Source organism: Otolemur garnettii, unplaced genomic scaffold, assembly GCF_000181295.1.
Source record: "Otolemur garnettii isolate 467f Iridium unplaced genomic scaffold, OtoGar3 scaffold00015, whole genome shotgun sequence".
NCBI lineage: Eukaryota > Metazoa > Chordata > Mammalia > Primates > Galagidae > Otolemur > Otolemur garnettii.
Genome location: NW_003852410.1, coordinates 10,388,139 through 10,405,466, shown reverse-complemented (window position 1 = coordinate 10,405,466; position 17,328 = coordinate 10,388,139). Strand labels below are relative to the sequence as shown.

Below are 17,328 nucleotides of genomic sequence, written 5' to 3'. Positions count from 1 at the left end.
TGGCTCTCTGAGAGTGGACTGTGTGGCTCTCTGAGAGTGGACTGTGTGGCTCTCTGAGAGTAGTCTTTCTCTGAGCACTGCTTGTCTCGTCTACTTCTCTGTTGCTTGGACCATCCTTGTCCATCCCGCTGGCTTCTACAGGGATGCACTTCTGAGAATTCTTTTCTGGCCACAGATCCTCCTGGGATCCTTCTTGGACTCCTTCCACTGAGATCATCTAAACTAGTGCTGTTTGGCAGTAACTGGTGTGATCTTTAAGGACACAGATTTTGCCTTGTTGTACTCCAAGACCTAAAACTGTCACAAAATAGTTGCTCACAACTTACATAATGATCAAATGAGTAAAACCCCCAAACTGGCGGTAAAGGCTTTGAACTTAAAATCTTACGCTAACATTTTAACATATACTCCTACGTATGTTTAATCCTTCTGACAACACTTTCGGCATTGCTGACATAATTCAGTGTGCATTTTAAGCCTATAATATTTCATATATCTTATAACTTTTCTTAACAAATTCACTCATGCATACTCTTGATATCTATCCAATGATCACATCTTCACTCTATAAATATCAGTGATGGGCAGGGTGACTATTGTAATTTTTCATCCAAACTGCGATGTACTTCAATATAAAGAAATATTGCAATTAAACCAGGACATCAGCTAGAAACTGAACAAATATAAGCACAGTTTTTTTTCTAATTATAGAGAAGTAGGAAGCAGAATTCTCAAAAAAGAATGACAGAAGTAAAAACAATTTGCTCCCCCCCTCCCGTTTTTCAGATTTATCTTATGCATGGACCTTCAATGATAATCCTTTACACGTTCAAGAGGACAACAGGAGATTTGTTTCCCAAGAGACAGGAAACCTGTACATTGCCAAAGTGGAACCATCAGATGTGGGTAACTACACCTGCTTCATAACAAACAAGGAGGCCCAGAGAAGTGTTCAAGGACCACCCACTCCATTGGTGCAGCGCGCTGATGGTAAGATAACAAGTTATCTTGGGAATTTACTTTGTCTGTGGCTCTTACAACCTAGAGATATGTGTAAAGTTTTCTGCTTCCTCTTTATTCAGTAGAGCCACATCTCCCATGAGTTTAGGGGTCAAAAAGTCAGATATTATCAAAACTGAAATAGAACATTCTCTAATTGACCCTCATGGGGCAGTATACATGGTCTGGGTGTACCTTGCCATCTCCTTTCTGACATTGTCACAGCTTGTTTTTTTTTTTTTTTTTTTTTGCTTGAGGACTGTTCTGTAAAAGATAATGACGTTTGTTTGGGGGAGTTGGCGTGTGTGTATGTGTGCACGTGTGGGTGCTGAAAAATTGATAGAATCGAATCAATATATTTTAAGAGACAAAAGATGTGGCTTCTTCTTAATGCCCACCTTTTCCCTCCTATTTGCCTTCTTGGTTCCCTCTTTATTCTTGTGGTCGGCAAAATGGGAAAAAAATATTCATATCCAAGGAAAGCAAAGCAAGCCAACCTTAATTACGAGCATTCCAAAGAAGAATGAAACTCAAGATTCATCGTAATTATATTCCTCTGAGGAACATAATTCAGACAGGTCTCTGATGAGTTTTTTAGCTTAGTCAAGTCATAGCTGGTACAAGATTTAGAGAGCCAGGAAGTCTAAGGAAGGCACTGAAGCGGAAAAATCCTCTAGCTGATTCTTTAATTAAATGTTCACAGTGGGATATGTGAAGTTAGAAAATCTGTTGATGCATTTTATGATCAGTTTCTGGACTTGAAATGCAATTGCTCGTAGAGTCCCCCCTCCCTCTCCCTTGGAGAGTTTAAGAAAAACAAGAATGTAAAGCTAATAATAGCAAACAAAATTATGGAACCAGCTCCGTAGAGGAAGTTTTTATGACAGAACTTTTATAATAACCCACCACCCAAATGTATTTGCGGGGGTCTTAATTCAGATTTCAGCAACCAGTAGATTGATGAATAAAGCCAATTTCTCCCCTTCAGAGCTTATGGTACTCTATTCATGACTGGACAAGCTGATAAGCCAGCAATATTCATGGAAATGCTACCCTATTTTCCCATTTTTTTCCCCTGTCTACGCTTAGTTTCCTCTTCTCCACTTCTTAATTCCTTCCATCTTTTGTCCCCACCTCTCCCTTTAACATATTGATGCTAAAACCAAAGCAGAAGCCTTATACGTAACATAAAAATCTCAACCATGCAAGAAATATCAGATGTTGAGAAAATAAAAGAATAATCAATTGATTAAGGTGGTATGCTCCCTTCTTAACTATCACATTTTTGAATGTTTGTAATAATCAAGGTCTTACAGGTGAGGTATTTTTATTTCACATATACATTTTATAATTTTCACATTTTCTGCAGGTGTATTGGCTGCCAGTAGATACTTTTATTTTAGGAATATATTATTGTGGTGGTTGGTGTAAAAGTAAGAAAACGGTCCAAGTTTTTACGAATCTCAGGTGTCATTGATTAATTACATTAACGTGGATAGACTACAGGTCTATTTCTGTTTGTTACAACTTTTCTGGTAGGTTGTCTATTTACAATAGGTTACACCACAGTCTTATTCTCATCTTTGCTCCTAGCCATGGTTCTTTGGATTGGAAATTTTAAAAGTGCACAAGGAAAAAGATTTTTCTAGTTGTACAAAAAACTTATTGAACAGTAAAACTTTTACCATACTAACATGCAAATATTTATGACTTTATTTCAATTAGTGTGATGACTTCATATGACTTGCTGCAGAAACGCTGATAATTTGCATTAAGTTGTCTGCCTCAGACCTCTTACAGTGTTAACTGAAAAATTCCTATTTCTGGTTAGATCTGGCCCCATGAGTTCTCCAAAGGGGAGACAGATCTGGATACAGGAAGGAAGAATCTTTTTTGAAAACTCAGTAGCATTTTAGAATCTGTATGTATCCAGTTCTTAACTGGAAACACTAACTCTCCCTAAGACCAAGTAATCAGATTTTGGTTAATGAGGTGAAGCATTTACTTCGTAGAAAACTTCTATTCTCCAGAAATTCTGCTAGCTCTTTTGATATTTAACAGGTGTGATGGGGGAATATGAACCAAAGATTGAAGTGCGTTTTCCTGAAACTATACAAGCTGCAAAGGATTCATCTGTAAAACTGGAATGCTTTGCCCTTGGAAAGTAAGGTTGTTTTTTTTTTTTTTAATGGTTGCTTTAATTTTTTTTAAAAGAAATCTTTTTGTTATTCAAACATTGCTCTAAGGTAAATTACCAAATAGATTTCAAATGGTGGGCAATAGTGGAACTTTCTGATTGGAATTGAAACACTTCTAAATAGTCTGAAAATGATTGGGGATCCAATTCTCCCCTAAATGTGCTGGTATTTCCTCGATTTCAAGCATAATGAGATCCACGCAGGCAGCACATTGCGAGGAAATAAGTGCACTTGTGTAGAAGGTGGGCAAGTTGCTAAGCCCTCAGCACATCCTTCACTCCATCATGTCCTGTGTTTTCAGGAAATACAGAACCTGGAGTGTCTCCTTGCTTAATCAATCAACAATTCTGATAAATGGAAAATATGCACGTCTGTTGATAATGGGAGATTAGAATTGAGCCCAACTGTCCCTGATAGTGGAAGCATATAGTTTGACCCAGATAAGTAAAGTGTTTATCAGGGACAGCTTAGGAATACAAGTCCACAGAACAACAGACTCGGAGTAATAAAAGAATTGACTATCACTATAATCTCTGAGAATTTACCCTCAAATCCAAAGTCCATTTCTAAAATGGCCATCACATTTAGAAACAGTGATTTTTTTTTTTCTCAAAAGTCTGGAAAACATCCCTAAACATTTCAGTCTTTTTATTAACAAACTACACTCAACAATCCATATAACGCTAGTTACTAAATCTTTTCATTTCCTTCCCATAAATAGAGTTTTATGTACCTTTAAGTTCCTCAGATTATTCATTTCTCATGCGTTTGAGACTATATTTATTTTCACACAGTACCGATCTCCTAGTATCTGTTCAATAAGTAATGATTGATGGAGATTCTTAAGAAAGTGGCAAATGGGGGCTGCAAATCAGCTTTTATTTGTCTGCCTTTTAAGATATGATAAAATTTCACCATTTTCAAGCTTTCTCAGAAATTCAGGCTTCCAGAAATAACATAAAATGTTTGTCAGCAAAATACTTCAAAAATTTGATGGTTATTTTAATAAGAAAACCAATGAAAGTATCTGAAAAGAATATTAATAGCATATTCCATCATACTTGGCATCAGGAAATACGGATTTCTGAAAGAAAAAGTGTTATTATGTAATAAAAATAACTGAAAATTATTGAGGCTAGTTCTCAAGAATCTAAGGAAAATAATTCTATTTGCTAAGCACCTATATCTAAGCATTTTGATGCGATGTACATAATTCTCATATTCTTTCAAAGCAAGTCTTTTTTTCATTATATGTGTATATGAGAAACTGAGGTGCAGATTAGATAAGCAACTCATTGGATTTCATGCTTCTATTAAGAAGAGGAGGAGCTGGGAGTGGTGGCTCATGCCTGTATTTCTAGCACGGTGGTAGGCTGAGGCCGGAGGATTGATTGAACCTAGGAGTTTGAGACCACCCTGGGCAACATGTCGAGATGCTGTTTCTAAGGAAACAAGCAAGCAAACAAACAAACAAAAAACTAGCCAGTCATGAAGATGTGTCCCTGTTAGTCCCAAGTACTTGGAAGGCTGAGGCAGGAGGATCACATGAGCTCAGGAGTTTGAGGGTTCAGTGAACTATGATCAGTCCGCTGCATTCTAACTCAGGTAACGGAGAGAAACCCAGACAATGGGCAATTCAAACGTTGGCCCATTTGATTTTAGATTTGCATTTAGGAACTCCTGAGTAAATTGTTAAGATAACTGCTTTTGAAATTGCAAGTAGATTCAATTCCCAATTTTCTCAAGAGTTATTTCATTATCAGCAAGCATCAGCAACCTCTATGAATTTACCTACTCTCATCTAGAAGGAATTATAGTGATACTTGCCTCGTATGTTTGTTGTGAAGATTAGCATGGATAGTATTTAGGCTGCAAGTGTTCATTAAATTATGACCCCCAAACACAAGTTCCATTCAATTAATACTTTGTATAACCAGTGTTTGAGTTAGTGAGGATGTTCGAGCTAACATAGGTATATCAAAGAGTCTAAAAATTCTCGTCTCTCCCGAACTCAGTCCTATTCTCTCTGCCTCAGGGTTGAGAGGAGTATAAAAGAGTGCAAGAAGCAATCAGGGCCAGATCTGAAGTTTTAGGAAAGGGATGTAAAGGACAGAACATGATCAACATAGTTTTTGAATTGCTTCCTCTTTTATTGATTTCTATATTGTTCAAACCTGTAGAAAAGTTAAAGAGTAATGCAGGACCCTTTAGATGAATTGAACAGGTGAAAACACCTTCTTCTATTCCTTTTCTCTCTCAGTCTCTCAGTACACACACACACACACACACACACACACACTCGCATTTAAGCAGATGGGTGGTAAATGAGGTGACCAGACAGTCCTGATTTTTAACAATTTGTCCTGCATCCCACGTCTTTTTTAAAAAGTCCCAATTTTTGGAAAGAATGCATGACAAGCCAGGGAAAAGTGGGACAATGGGAAGGGAATATATGGTTTTCGGTTGCTGAAAAGGTCAATGTAACTCTGTTTGGGAATGAAGAGGTTAATGTAACTTCATTTGGAAATGAAAAGGCTGATGTAAACTCCCTACTCCCCTCCTGGGCAAGGTCGCCCAAGTGCCCTGCGCCCTATTCCTTTCAGCCACAGGCACTGCCCTATACATAATGTTTTTTTTAATGTATTATATTTGTAAATCATACTTATGTTGAAATTAAAAAAATATAGATTACAATACTATTTTTGCATTCTATGTAAATTTTTGTTGCTCCATACAGACCAAATTTTTAATTAAGAACACCCACCCCCACTCCCACCCCAATCAATGGTGTCCTGCTTTACCAATGTTAAAAAATCTGGTCACCTTAGTGATAGGTGACAATTTAGCCTGCATTTTTTTGAAGGGTGTATTTATTCCACTTAAAATGTTGCTGAAGACCCATATTTTCAGCCCCACATGCTATGAGATCAGGGGATAAAGAAAGGAAAAAGACAGAGGAAGGCAGTTTTGACTCAGAGTTCACCATTTGGCTTTGTCCCGTCGGTCCTGCTGTGGCTATTTGCTAAAAGAATTCACCGTGAGGATGCTGAAGAAGGGGGCTAGAAATCCTATCTGGACAGGTGCAGCCTGGGAATAACGTCAGGCAGATGGGGTAACTTAAAAATAATAAAACATTCACACATCTTTTATTAACCCCTTGGTGATGGAAACAGTCAACAAATTCATGACCATTTAAATTGCACATGGTAAAATGTATAATCCTAAAAAATAAAGGGAGTGCCTAAACTTCTGCAATAAATGACCCAGGAAAATTGGAGTTGGAAAAATAATATTTAAAAAAGAATCTCTCACAATGAAAGTATTATGGGTATGTTCCCCCAAGCCCCTAATTCATAAATCAGGTTTGTTAAGTGTACACAGAAAAAAACTGCTACAGATGTGATGATATCAGATGACGAAAATTACCAAACTATTACTTGAAAATAGTCAAGGAAATAATTGATTATGTGGAGTGTACTCCATGAGATTTTATCTGACAAAATTAATCAAGGTTGACATTATGCTTATGAAATTAAGTAATTAATATAGCGATATCTTGGGGTTAAAATGGAACGTCTGAAGCATCCACTGGGTCAAAGTGGTAGCATTAAAATGCCCTAGATAAGAAACTTTAATTTTAAATTTTATGTAATTAGAGTGTAGAGTTAAAGTGTGAAAAGACTTTGTGTACTTTGGAAAACATGCAAACATGAGCTACACCAAAGAGAATTTGGCGTATACTTGCCAAGAGTTTCCAGAAAACAAATTACATTGCATTCAACACATTACAAATACGCTGAAAATGCTTCTTAGTCCATCATATTTTGACATTTACTAAATACTAAGTCATCTTCTAAATTTATAAAATTAACAAAGAAAACAATGCACTGGCTAGAAAATTAATTATGTTCTAGGCAACATTACAATAAAAAATAACAATCAAACTTTTTATTTTTAAAATCATAAATCTATATTTGTAGGTGTATTGCCAAGCATTTTTATGAACTCTACTGAATGTTTATTATAAATAATATTCTCAAACATCTATTCATAAAAAATGTTGTGGTGTAGAGGTTGGTTTTATTCTTTTTTTCCAAATGGGGCCACTTCTTTGTACGAGTCTATCTAAATCTTGTTGTCCACTTACGTTTCATAAATTCCAAACTGAGGAAAGCAAATTGATTTGGGGCCAGTGAAATCATTTTTTTCTTGTTACATTTGCTATCCAACTATTCACTATTTTTTAGGCCATACACTACAGACTCACTAAAGTAGGATTGATCTATTTTAAGAAATAGAGGGGAGAGAAAAAGAAAAGAGGGAAAGACAAAATTATTATTAGGCAAATAGGTGGCTAGGAGGGAAATAAAGGAAGAAAAGAAAGACCAGTTTCAGTGCCAGATCTTAAGCTTACTAAATTTTTCATTTTTGTAGCTAAGAGAGTTCCTGAGATACATAATCAGTTTTCATTAAACATTCGTGGAATATAACACATGTACATATGCATATAACTAGGAAATACATCCCTTTATCTGGGGGATAGTTATCTTCTGAAAGATAACAGTTATTTTGGTATTTCTTTATCTTTGCTTGGTTTTCTTTGTACTTCCTGAATTTATGGTTTGGTATCTGTCAATAATTTTGGAACATTTTTAACCTTTATTACTTCAAATTAATTTTCTTTTCTTTTCTTTCTCCTTCTTTTATTTTTCAAAAGATTTTTCTCTCTCTCTCTGTTTCATTCTCCTTCCTCCCTCTCTCTCTTCCTTCCCTCCCTCTCTTCCCTCTTCCTTCCCCTTTCCCTCTCTCTCCTTCCCTCCCTTCCTCCCTTCTTTCCTTCTTTTCTCTGTCCCTCCCTCCCTCCCTCCCTTCCTTCCTTCCTCCCTTCCTTCCTTCCTTCCTTCCTTCTTTCCTTTCTTCCTTCCTTCCTTCCTTCCTAGTACTCCTGTTACATATCTCTTACGATATTTGTAATGGCCCCCTCGGTTCCTGGGTGATCTGTTACATTGGTTTCTTTTTAATGCTTTCTCCTCTGTGAGTTACAATTTGGAAAACCCTGTTGACATCTCTGGTCATCCACTTATTCTTTCCTTGGCCATGTTCATTCAGTCCACTGGTGAGCTCATCAAAAATATTCCTCATTTGCTTTACAGTGTATTTTATTTCTAGTATTTATTTTTGATTCTTTCTTCATTTTCTATGCACTTACATTATTCATCTGTTCCTGCATATGGTTTATTTTTTATTAGATCCCTTAACATTTTAATCATAGTAATTTAAATTTAATATGTCTGATAACAGTAATACTATTATTGATAATAACCAATTTAATTGAGTCTGATAATCCCCAAACCTTTGCTATATTGAGTCTGGTTCTGATGGTTGCTTTGTCTCTTCAGACTGTGTTTTGATAGCATGCTTTATAATTTTTTGTTGAATTAAAAACACTGGGGTGACCGGACTTTTAGCATCAGGTTTTATGTTTAACTGGGTAGGAGTTGGGTTGGGATACTGTTTGCTGTAGCTATGGCATCAGAAGCTAAAAATTTCATCTAGTTTTTTCATCTCCACTATTGCCTTGAATTTCCCTAGAGCTTTTTTTTTCTTTAATTTCAAAATGTTAAGGGGTTACAAATGCTTTTTGTTACATGAATTGCTTTTTTAATGTGGAGTCACAGCAGTATGTGTGCCCATCTGTCCCCCAAATAGCATTCATTATGCCCATTAGGTAAATGTTTGCTTCTCCCTCCTCCTGCTCCCCTCTGCTTGATTTCCACTGAGCACTTCCTTCTGTGCACATGTGTGTAATCAGTTAATTCCAATTTCGTGGTGAGCACATGTGGCACTTGTTTCTCTATAGTTCAGATACTCCACTTAGGACAATGGTCTCCAGTTCCACCCAAATTTTTCTAAAATGTATTAGTTCATCCTTTTTATGGTTGAGTAGTACTCCAGGATACATATACTACACAAATATCTCATTTAGTTAATTCACTCATGAATGGATGGACACTTGGGTTGATTCCTCATCTTTGTAATTGTGAATTGTGCTACAGTAAACTTTGGAGTGCAGTGTCTTTTTGATAAAATAATTTATTTTCCTTTTTGTACACCCTTTAGTGTGGTTGCTGGATTGAATGGTAGGTCTACTTTTAGTTTTTTTGAGGAATCTTTGTACTCTTTTCCAAGGAGGTTGTACTATTTTGCAGTCCCTCCAACACTGTATAAGTGTTATTTTCTCTCTGCGTTCACGCCAGCATCTACTGTTTTTAGATTTTTTAGTAAAAGCCATTCTAACAGGGGCATGGTCATATCACATTGTGGTTTTAATTTGCATTTCTCCAATGATTAGCAATTTTGAACATTTTCTTATATGTTTGTTGGCCATTTGTCTACCTTCTTCTCTTTTGTGTGTATCTTTTGCTCATCTTTTAATTGGGTTGTTTGTTTTTCTCTTGGTGATTTGAATTCTTTGTAAATTCTGGATATTAGCCTTTTACTGGATAAATAGCTTACACACATTTTCTCCCTTTCTGTAGGCTATGTATTTGCCCTATGTGTTATTTCCTTGGCTATTCAGAAGATTTTAAATTTAATCAAGTCTCATTTATTTATTTTTGTTTTTATTGTAATTCCCGCTGGATTTTCAGTCATAAATTATTAGTCTAGGCTGATATCTGGAAGAGTTTTCCCTACATTGTCTTCTAGAATTCTTATGGTTTTATATATATCTTACATTAATTTTTGTGAATGATGATATATATCTCATTTCATATTTCTAGATGTGGCTATCCAATTTTCCCAGCACCATTTATTAAAGAAGGCTTCTTTTCCCTAGTGTATATTGTCCTCTGCTTTGTCAAAGATAAGTTGGCTATAGGTGGATCATTTTATGTCTGGATTCCTTATTATGTTTATCAGTGTTCCATTGATGTATGTCTTTATTTTTACCATGCTGTTTGGTTACTATAGCCTTATAGCAGAGTTTGAAGTCACAGACCTATATCTTTATGAATATAGATGCAAAAATTACCAATAAAATACTAGTAAATCAAATTTAACAGCACATCAAAAAATAATCTATCATGACCAAGTGGCTTCATCCCTGGATGCAAGGATGGTTGGACCTACATAAATCAATAAATGTGACTCACCACATAAAAGAAGCAAAAACAAAGACCACATGATCATTCCAATAGATGCAGAAAAAGTATTCAACAAAATCCAACCCTCTTTCATGGCTAAAAGTCGACAACAAACTAGGCATAGAAAGAATACATCTCAAGATTTTAAGAGCCTTATAGGTCAAACCCCATAACCCAAATTGTATCATACTGAATGGAGAAAAGTTGAAAGCATTTCCCCTAAGAACTGGAATAAGACAAGGGTGCTACTGTCATTATTTTTATTCTGATTGTTCCTAACTAGAGAAATCAGGCAAAAGAAAGAAAAAAAATATGTCCAAATGGGGGAAGTGAGGTCAAAGTATCTCTTTGTACTGATAATATTATCTTATATCTAGAATGTCCAGAGATCCCACCAAAAGACCCATAGTTTGATAAATAAATTCTGCAAAATCTCAGGTCGCAAAATCAGTGTACACAAATCAGTAGCATTTATATACACCAAAAATAGTCAAATCAAAGACACAATACCATTCACAATAGCTGCAAAGAAAATATTATACTAAGGAAATAATCAAGGAGGTGAATGAGAGAACTATGAGACACTAAGGAAAGAAATTGCAGATGAAACTGTAAAACAGGAAGACATATCATGCCAACGGATTGGCAGAATCAGCATTGTTAAAATGTCTACACCACCCAAGGTGATGTACAGATTCAATGCAATTCTCATCAAATTATCAACATCGTATTCCACAGATCTAGAACACTTAACTCCATACTTTGTTTGGAACCAGGAAAGAGCCCAAATAGCCAAAGCAATCTTGAGTAAAAATATTATTTCCTCAATGGAGTCTGAGGCATGCAGTTATTCCGGTAGCCATTCTTTGCTATTAAACAGGAACCCTACAGCTGGTAAGAAAGCCCTTGCTTGCTAATTTTATAATCTTAGTCACTTATAGTGTGTTTCTATTGACTTCTTTCTCACCTAGTCATGGTTCTTATTTTATTGCTTGTTTGGATATCTAGTAATTTAAGATAGTAATAGAAGTCCAAAATGTTCTGTTGTTGATGGATTATAATATATTTATACAAAGATTGTTGAAATTTATTCTGATAGGCAGTTGTTAATTTGCTGTGTATTCTATTGATTTTTCTGTGGCATATTATTAAGCTTTCTTAGATAACACATGGACAGTAGACTTTAAGGGCAGTATATTACTAGGATCAGTCTCTCTACTGAATGTTCCAAATGTACATTAAGTGTATGACTTAATTCTCAATAAGCAGATACAGTATGACCATCATTATGTAAATATTTTACTTGAAAAAGGCTTGAAAATTTTCAGCAAAATATTGACACATTTCCCATTTATGTTACCTATAATTACTAATATTTCAGCAAGAAGTAAGTTTTAATTTTACACATTAAAAGTTTTTAAAAATTATAAAATGTAAATCTCAATAAAATTAAGCTATATGTTAATGAGAAAAAAATAAGTGTTTCCTAAAATCAATCAGGGCCAATAGGAGGATACACCCTATTTGTTTGTAGCAGTACATGATGAGGGAAATGTTGACCATTTCTAAAAATCTGGTATCTTTTTAGGTGATGAGGGAGATTTCTGAAAAGATAGTTTCAGTTACAGCAACTAACATAGGAGGTTGATGCAACTATGCAGGGTGGAGGCTGAGGGAGGCTGGCTAAAGTGTTTACTCATAGATTCCAACCATCTTCAATCTCTGTAGGCTCATATGAGTATAGAATAATAAAGATAAAGCTTCAGTAACCTGCGTGAGCTTTAACTGCTATGACTTTGGATATATAACTCACTTTCTGGGTTGGAGTTTCAGAGCTGACACGATTACGGTTTTCAACTCTCAGTTTTGTCTCATTTGTTTAGTATGGCAGACTCTTAATTATCAAAGCTGCAAATTAATTGTATTGTGAAATATCCTGAGAACCTGCTTGTACTGGTGCTATCCAAATGCACTATGATTGACTGATAGATCTGTGTGTCTCCTTTGAAGAAAATATGGGGCTTTGCTCTGAGTGAGGAAATTAAACTGGTGTTCCCCCATAACTTTATTTCACTGGTTTTATAAACAGCCAAACATTTTTTTTAAAAGAAACTTAATTTAGTAACTTTACTGTCAGTGCACTGGAAAGTAAATAAAATTAGTAGCAGCACTGAATGTTCCTGTGTGTTCTGGAGCCTCCACCCAGTGGACTATATTTATGTGTACATGTATATCTTATTTATTTTTTTCTAATTTATGAAGCAAAAGATACGCAGCTTAGCTATTAATATTGAACAATAAATTTGAAGTCTCGCCATGATGTTTTTGGTCTTCCAGAACTTTCAGATTACAGAAGAGCTATTTCTTATAATGTTTGCTTTTCTTCTTCCCCACGTGGACATCATTGCACTTATACTGCAGAAAGATTTTTAAATCATTCAGGATGACAATGCATTTTTAATTTCAGCTAGGTACAATTAGACTTTTCAGGCCTTTAACGATTATGATTTATTTTTAAATTTGTAATAATTTCCAATCTTGATGTCCCTAATAAGCAGTTTATTTTTTGTTCCCTCTCAATGAATTGAATGGACAGAAAACAGAATATCTTCCCATGCATAGTTTGTTCCAGAATTATACTGAAACTAATCTTCAGGGTTTTGCTAATGGCCTTGCATTTTAACATGATATCATATTGCTTGGCATAATATAATAAGGGAGAGCCATAGAATACTTACTTCCCTTGACCATGCAAATGAATCTGACAACTAGCAAATCTTCAAGCCTATTGTTCAGACCTTGAAAATCAACATTAACCATCAACAAACCCTCACATACACAAGCACTCACCCTAGCAATGAACAATTTGCTAGCAGATTTACTAACATTTGAAATAACATGGTGTTCTGAATAGTCAAGGACCTTGAATTCAGAGAGATCAGGGTTTACGTCCTAATTTCCCCTTTCAAGAGCCAGGTGACTTTAGTCAGTTTTCTTATGTGTACAATGAAAGCAAATATAAATGAGTGGATGGATGGATAGATAGATGATTGATAGATAGATAGATAGATAGATAGATAGAGTGAGCAGGATTGTTGTAAGGAGTGGAAATACTTTCAAATTCACCTACAAGAGTTTCTGGCCTGAAGTGGCCAATAAATAGTAACTCTTTTATTAATCTAGGAATCCTCAAAGTTGCTTGGGCTGAGTAAGTAAAAACAAAACACATATATGAGGGAGGAAAATAGTTTCCATATTATACTTTCGTGATAATATGATCTTCAGGGACATTCTAAGAATAATGGATTTATCACTTCAAATTTCTGTGTTTAACCTTTCTAAAGAGTATTAACATTCCATCATTCATTCACCTGGCAAATTGAGTACCAATTATTTATTGACTCAACTAATATGTCTTGAATAGCCGATTCAATCATTACTCCCTTCATTTCTTCATTTAGTGATTCAGTCAATCAGGAAGGATTCTCTAAGGATCAGGCACCAAGCCCTGGAGAAGCAAACAAGGTCATGCAAAGTCCCTGGGGAAGGAAGGAGCTGACAAACTAATACATACAGGATTGATGTTACAATGTGAGATCACACTTTTCTCTTGGCAGCAGCTTTCCTTATGATTTTCCATGAAGGAAGATTCATTATTTTGGAAGGTTTATTGCTTACCTGTTTCCTAGGCTTCCCTTTGTTAAACTGAGATTGGAGAATGTCACTCTCAATTCAGTTAGCAGAACCAATTTTAGGCTATTATTAAGGGCTTTTTTGTATCTCTGGGAAATTATTTTTTCTTTTTTTTTTTCTCCTTTCAAAACTTTAACTAACAGATTTTTTAAATAATAATAATTTTAGAAAAGAAATACTTAGCACATAGTACAGAAAGATCCCATAATACCCCTCACACAGTTTGCCCTTTATTAACATCTTACATTATTATGTCAGTCTTTCTAATTAATCAACTAATATTGATGTAGTGTTATTATTAATTAAAGACCATACTTTACTCAAATATCCTTGATTTTTACTTAATGTCTTCCCTCTATTCCAAGGTTCTATCCAGGGAACCACTTTACGTGGAGTTCTCTTGGCTCCTTAGGCTCCTTCTTCTTGCTATAGGACCTTAGGGTCCTATAGCAATGGCTCAGACTTTTCTTGTTTTTGATGACCTTGACAGTTTTTTGCAGTAGTGCTCTGCCCTGTTAAAATATTTTTTTCATGTTGTAATTAGATTGGAGTTATGAGTTGGGGGAGGAAAACGTGAAGTTAAAGAACCACTTTTATCAGATCATGTCAAGGTCGCACTTTTGCTGATGCTGGTTTTGATCACCCATTTGAAGTAGTTTTCATCAGAATTCTCTTTCTTGTCTTTTGGAAGGAGGTAACTTTGTGCAGTCCGCACTCAATGAAGGGAGAAATGTGCTTCACCTCCTGTATGGTATTGAATCTGTGTAACTAATTGGGATTCTTCTACCTAGGAGATTTGACACTTCTTCCTAATCAATTTTCAATAATTCATTTATGTTAATACTAATGCATTTATACTTATTTTATAGATTGACTTCTAACCTGTATTTTGCTGCTCAAATTGTTCAGCTTTTGACCCTGGGATCAGTTGGATCTTGTGCCTTTTGTTATGCCTCATCAGTGAGTGGGGCATATGTGTATGTGTATGAGTTAGCATTTTCTTATTTTCTGGCACCATAAGATGGGCTAGGCTTATCTTTTCCATTTTGTGCCCTAGTCCCAGAACTAGTCAATTCTCTAAGAATCTCTGCTTTCTTTTATTAGAGAGTGGTATTAGAAACAATGATCTAGGTGCTAGATATGTTTGTTGCTACTGGAGTGCCATTTATTCAGGTTTTTTCAGAAGACAGAACAAAGATATATATGTATTTATACACACACACACATATATGCTACTTATTAAATATACATATCTATAAATATTGCTATATACAAGTAATCACATTATATTAAGTTAAATATGTGCTCTTACTCTTTTCTCCAATTCAATTACCACAAGATTGACTCTGCTCCCTGCTTGCTAAATAAATTTCTACTCCACCAGTAAATTACTACTGGTAATTGTGGTTCTGTTCCATTTTGCAATAACAATAGTAATAAATTAAAGTTCTTGTTGCTCTTAATGGACACCAGCATTTGCTATTATCATTATTATTATTATAGTCATTCCAATAGGTATTTGGTAGCATCTCTTCCTTCTTGTCTAATTGGCAATCTTTAATGACAAAAGATGTTGGACATTTTATAATATGTTTATTTGTCATCTACTTATATCCTTTTATAAGATGTCTATTAAGATCTTTTACATACTATTTAATTGGTATATTTATTTTCTTATTGTTGAGTTTTATGTGTTCTGTGTATATTTTGGATACAAGTCTTTTATCAGACATGTGTTTCATAAATATTTTATCCAGGACTGTGACTTGACTTTTCATTCTTTCAACAGAATCACAAAAAAAGCACAAGTGTTTAATTTTAATGATATCTAACTTATTATTTTTTCCAACAGAATTTGATTTTGCTCTTGAATGTAAAATCTCCTTGTCATATGTAAAGTTAGCTACATTTTGTCCTCTGTAATCTTCTAGAACTTGTATAGATTTGCTTATAATTCTTGGTAAATTGTCTATTTTGCATTAGTTTTGTGACAGACATGAAGTCTCTGTCTATATTAATTTGATACCATGGGACATTCGATTGTTCTAGTATTTGTTGAAAAGACAAATTTTTCTCCATTGCATTGCCTTTGCTTTTTTGTTAAAGACAGCTTGACTTTCTTTGTGTAGGTCTGTTTTGGACTTTCTTCTGTTCTATTGTTCTATATGTCTATTCTTTTGGCATTACCACACTGCCTTAATTACCATAGCTTTATAGAATGTTCTGAAGTCAGGTAATGTCACTACTCCAACTATTTTTTTTTTCCTTCAGAATTCCTTTTTGTTTTGTTTAGATTTACTACATTTCCATTCAAACTTTAGGATCAGTTTTTCTACATGCACAAAATTGCAACTGGGATTTTCATTAGTATTGCATTAAATCTACTGATCAAGTTGTGAAGAATTGACACATGAACAATGTTCAGTCTTCTGATCTATGAGCACAGAATACTTCTTCACTTCTTTAGATCCTCTTTAATTGTTTTAATAAAAGTTTTGTAGAGGTTACACACATACTCTTTTAGGTTTATATATAAGAATTTTATTTCTTGTGATAATGTAAATACCACTGCATTTTACTTGTTTAATGCAAATTATTATTAGTATAAAGAAAAGTATAGACTTTGTTATATTAATCTTGTATCTCATGACCTTACTATAATCACTTATTGGTTTTGTAATTTTTTTGTTCATTCTTAGAGGTTTTTTACTGTTATCTGTGAACAACAACAATTTTATTTCTTCCAATCGAATCTATGTACATTTCATTTCCATTTCTTGTATTCTTGAATCAGCTAGGATTTCCAATTCAGTATTGACTAAGAATGATGAGAGGAGACATTCTTTCCTTTTTTCCCTATCTAGTGTAATAGCATCCAGTTTCTCACCTTTAAGCATGATGTGAGTGCTACACTTTTTCTTTTTCATTTTTTTACTTTTTTTTTTTTTTTGGCCGGGGCTGGGTTTGAACCCACCACCTCCAGCATATGGGGCCAGCACCTTACTCCTTTGAGCCACAGGCACTGCCTGCAAGTGCTACACTTTTTATAATCATTCTTTAGCAAGGTGAGGAAGTTTTCATTTGTTCCTAGTGTGTTGAGAATTTTTGTTTTGAATGGATGTTGAATTTTGCCAAATACTCTTATGTGCACTAATTGTTATGATCATGTGATACTTCTTTTCTGAGGTAGTATATTTCATAAATTAATTTTCACATATCAAACCATCTAATTTAACTAGAATAAGTCTCTCTTGGTTGTGGTACAGTCTCTTTAAACATTGCTGGATTGAATT

The 17,328-nt window shown here is 34.8% G+C and overlaps 1 protein-coding gene across 2 annotated transcripts in view; it reads left to right on the top strand.

Annotated features, from left to right (window-relative positions):
- The window catches only part of CNTN6 (contactin 6), a 311,477-nt gene that overhangs the window by 191,056 nt on the left and 103,093 nt on the right, over window positions 1–17,328 (top strand). Inside the window, exons 6-7 of one of the 2 annotated variants that reach the window (XM_003785488.2) lie at window positions 787–990; window positions 3,061–3,163. In XM_003785488.2, coding sequence (XP_003785536.1) covers window positions 787–990; window positions 3,061–3,163 — 307 coding nt within the window. The remainder of the gene's footprint in view (window positions 1–786; window positions 991–3,060; window positions 3,164–17,328) is intronic. The other variant, XM_023510687.1, reaches the window with a different exon arrangement.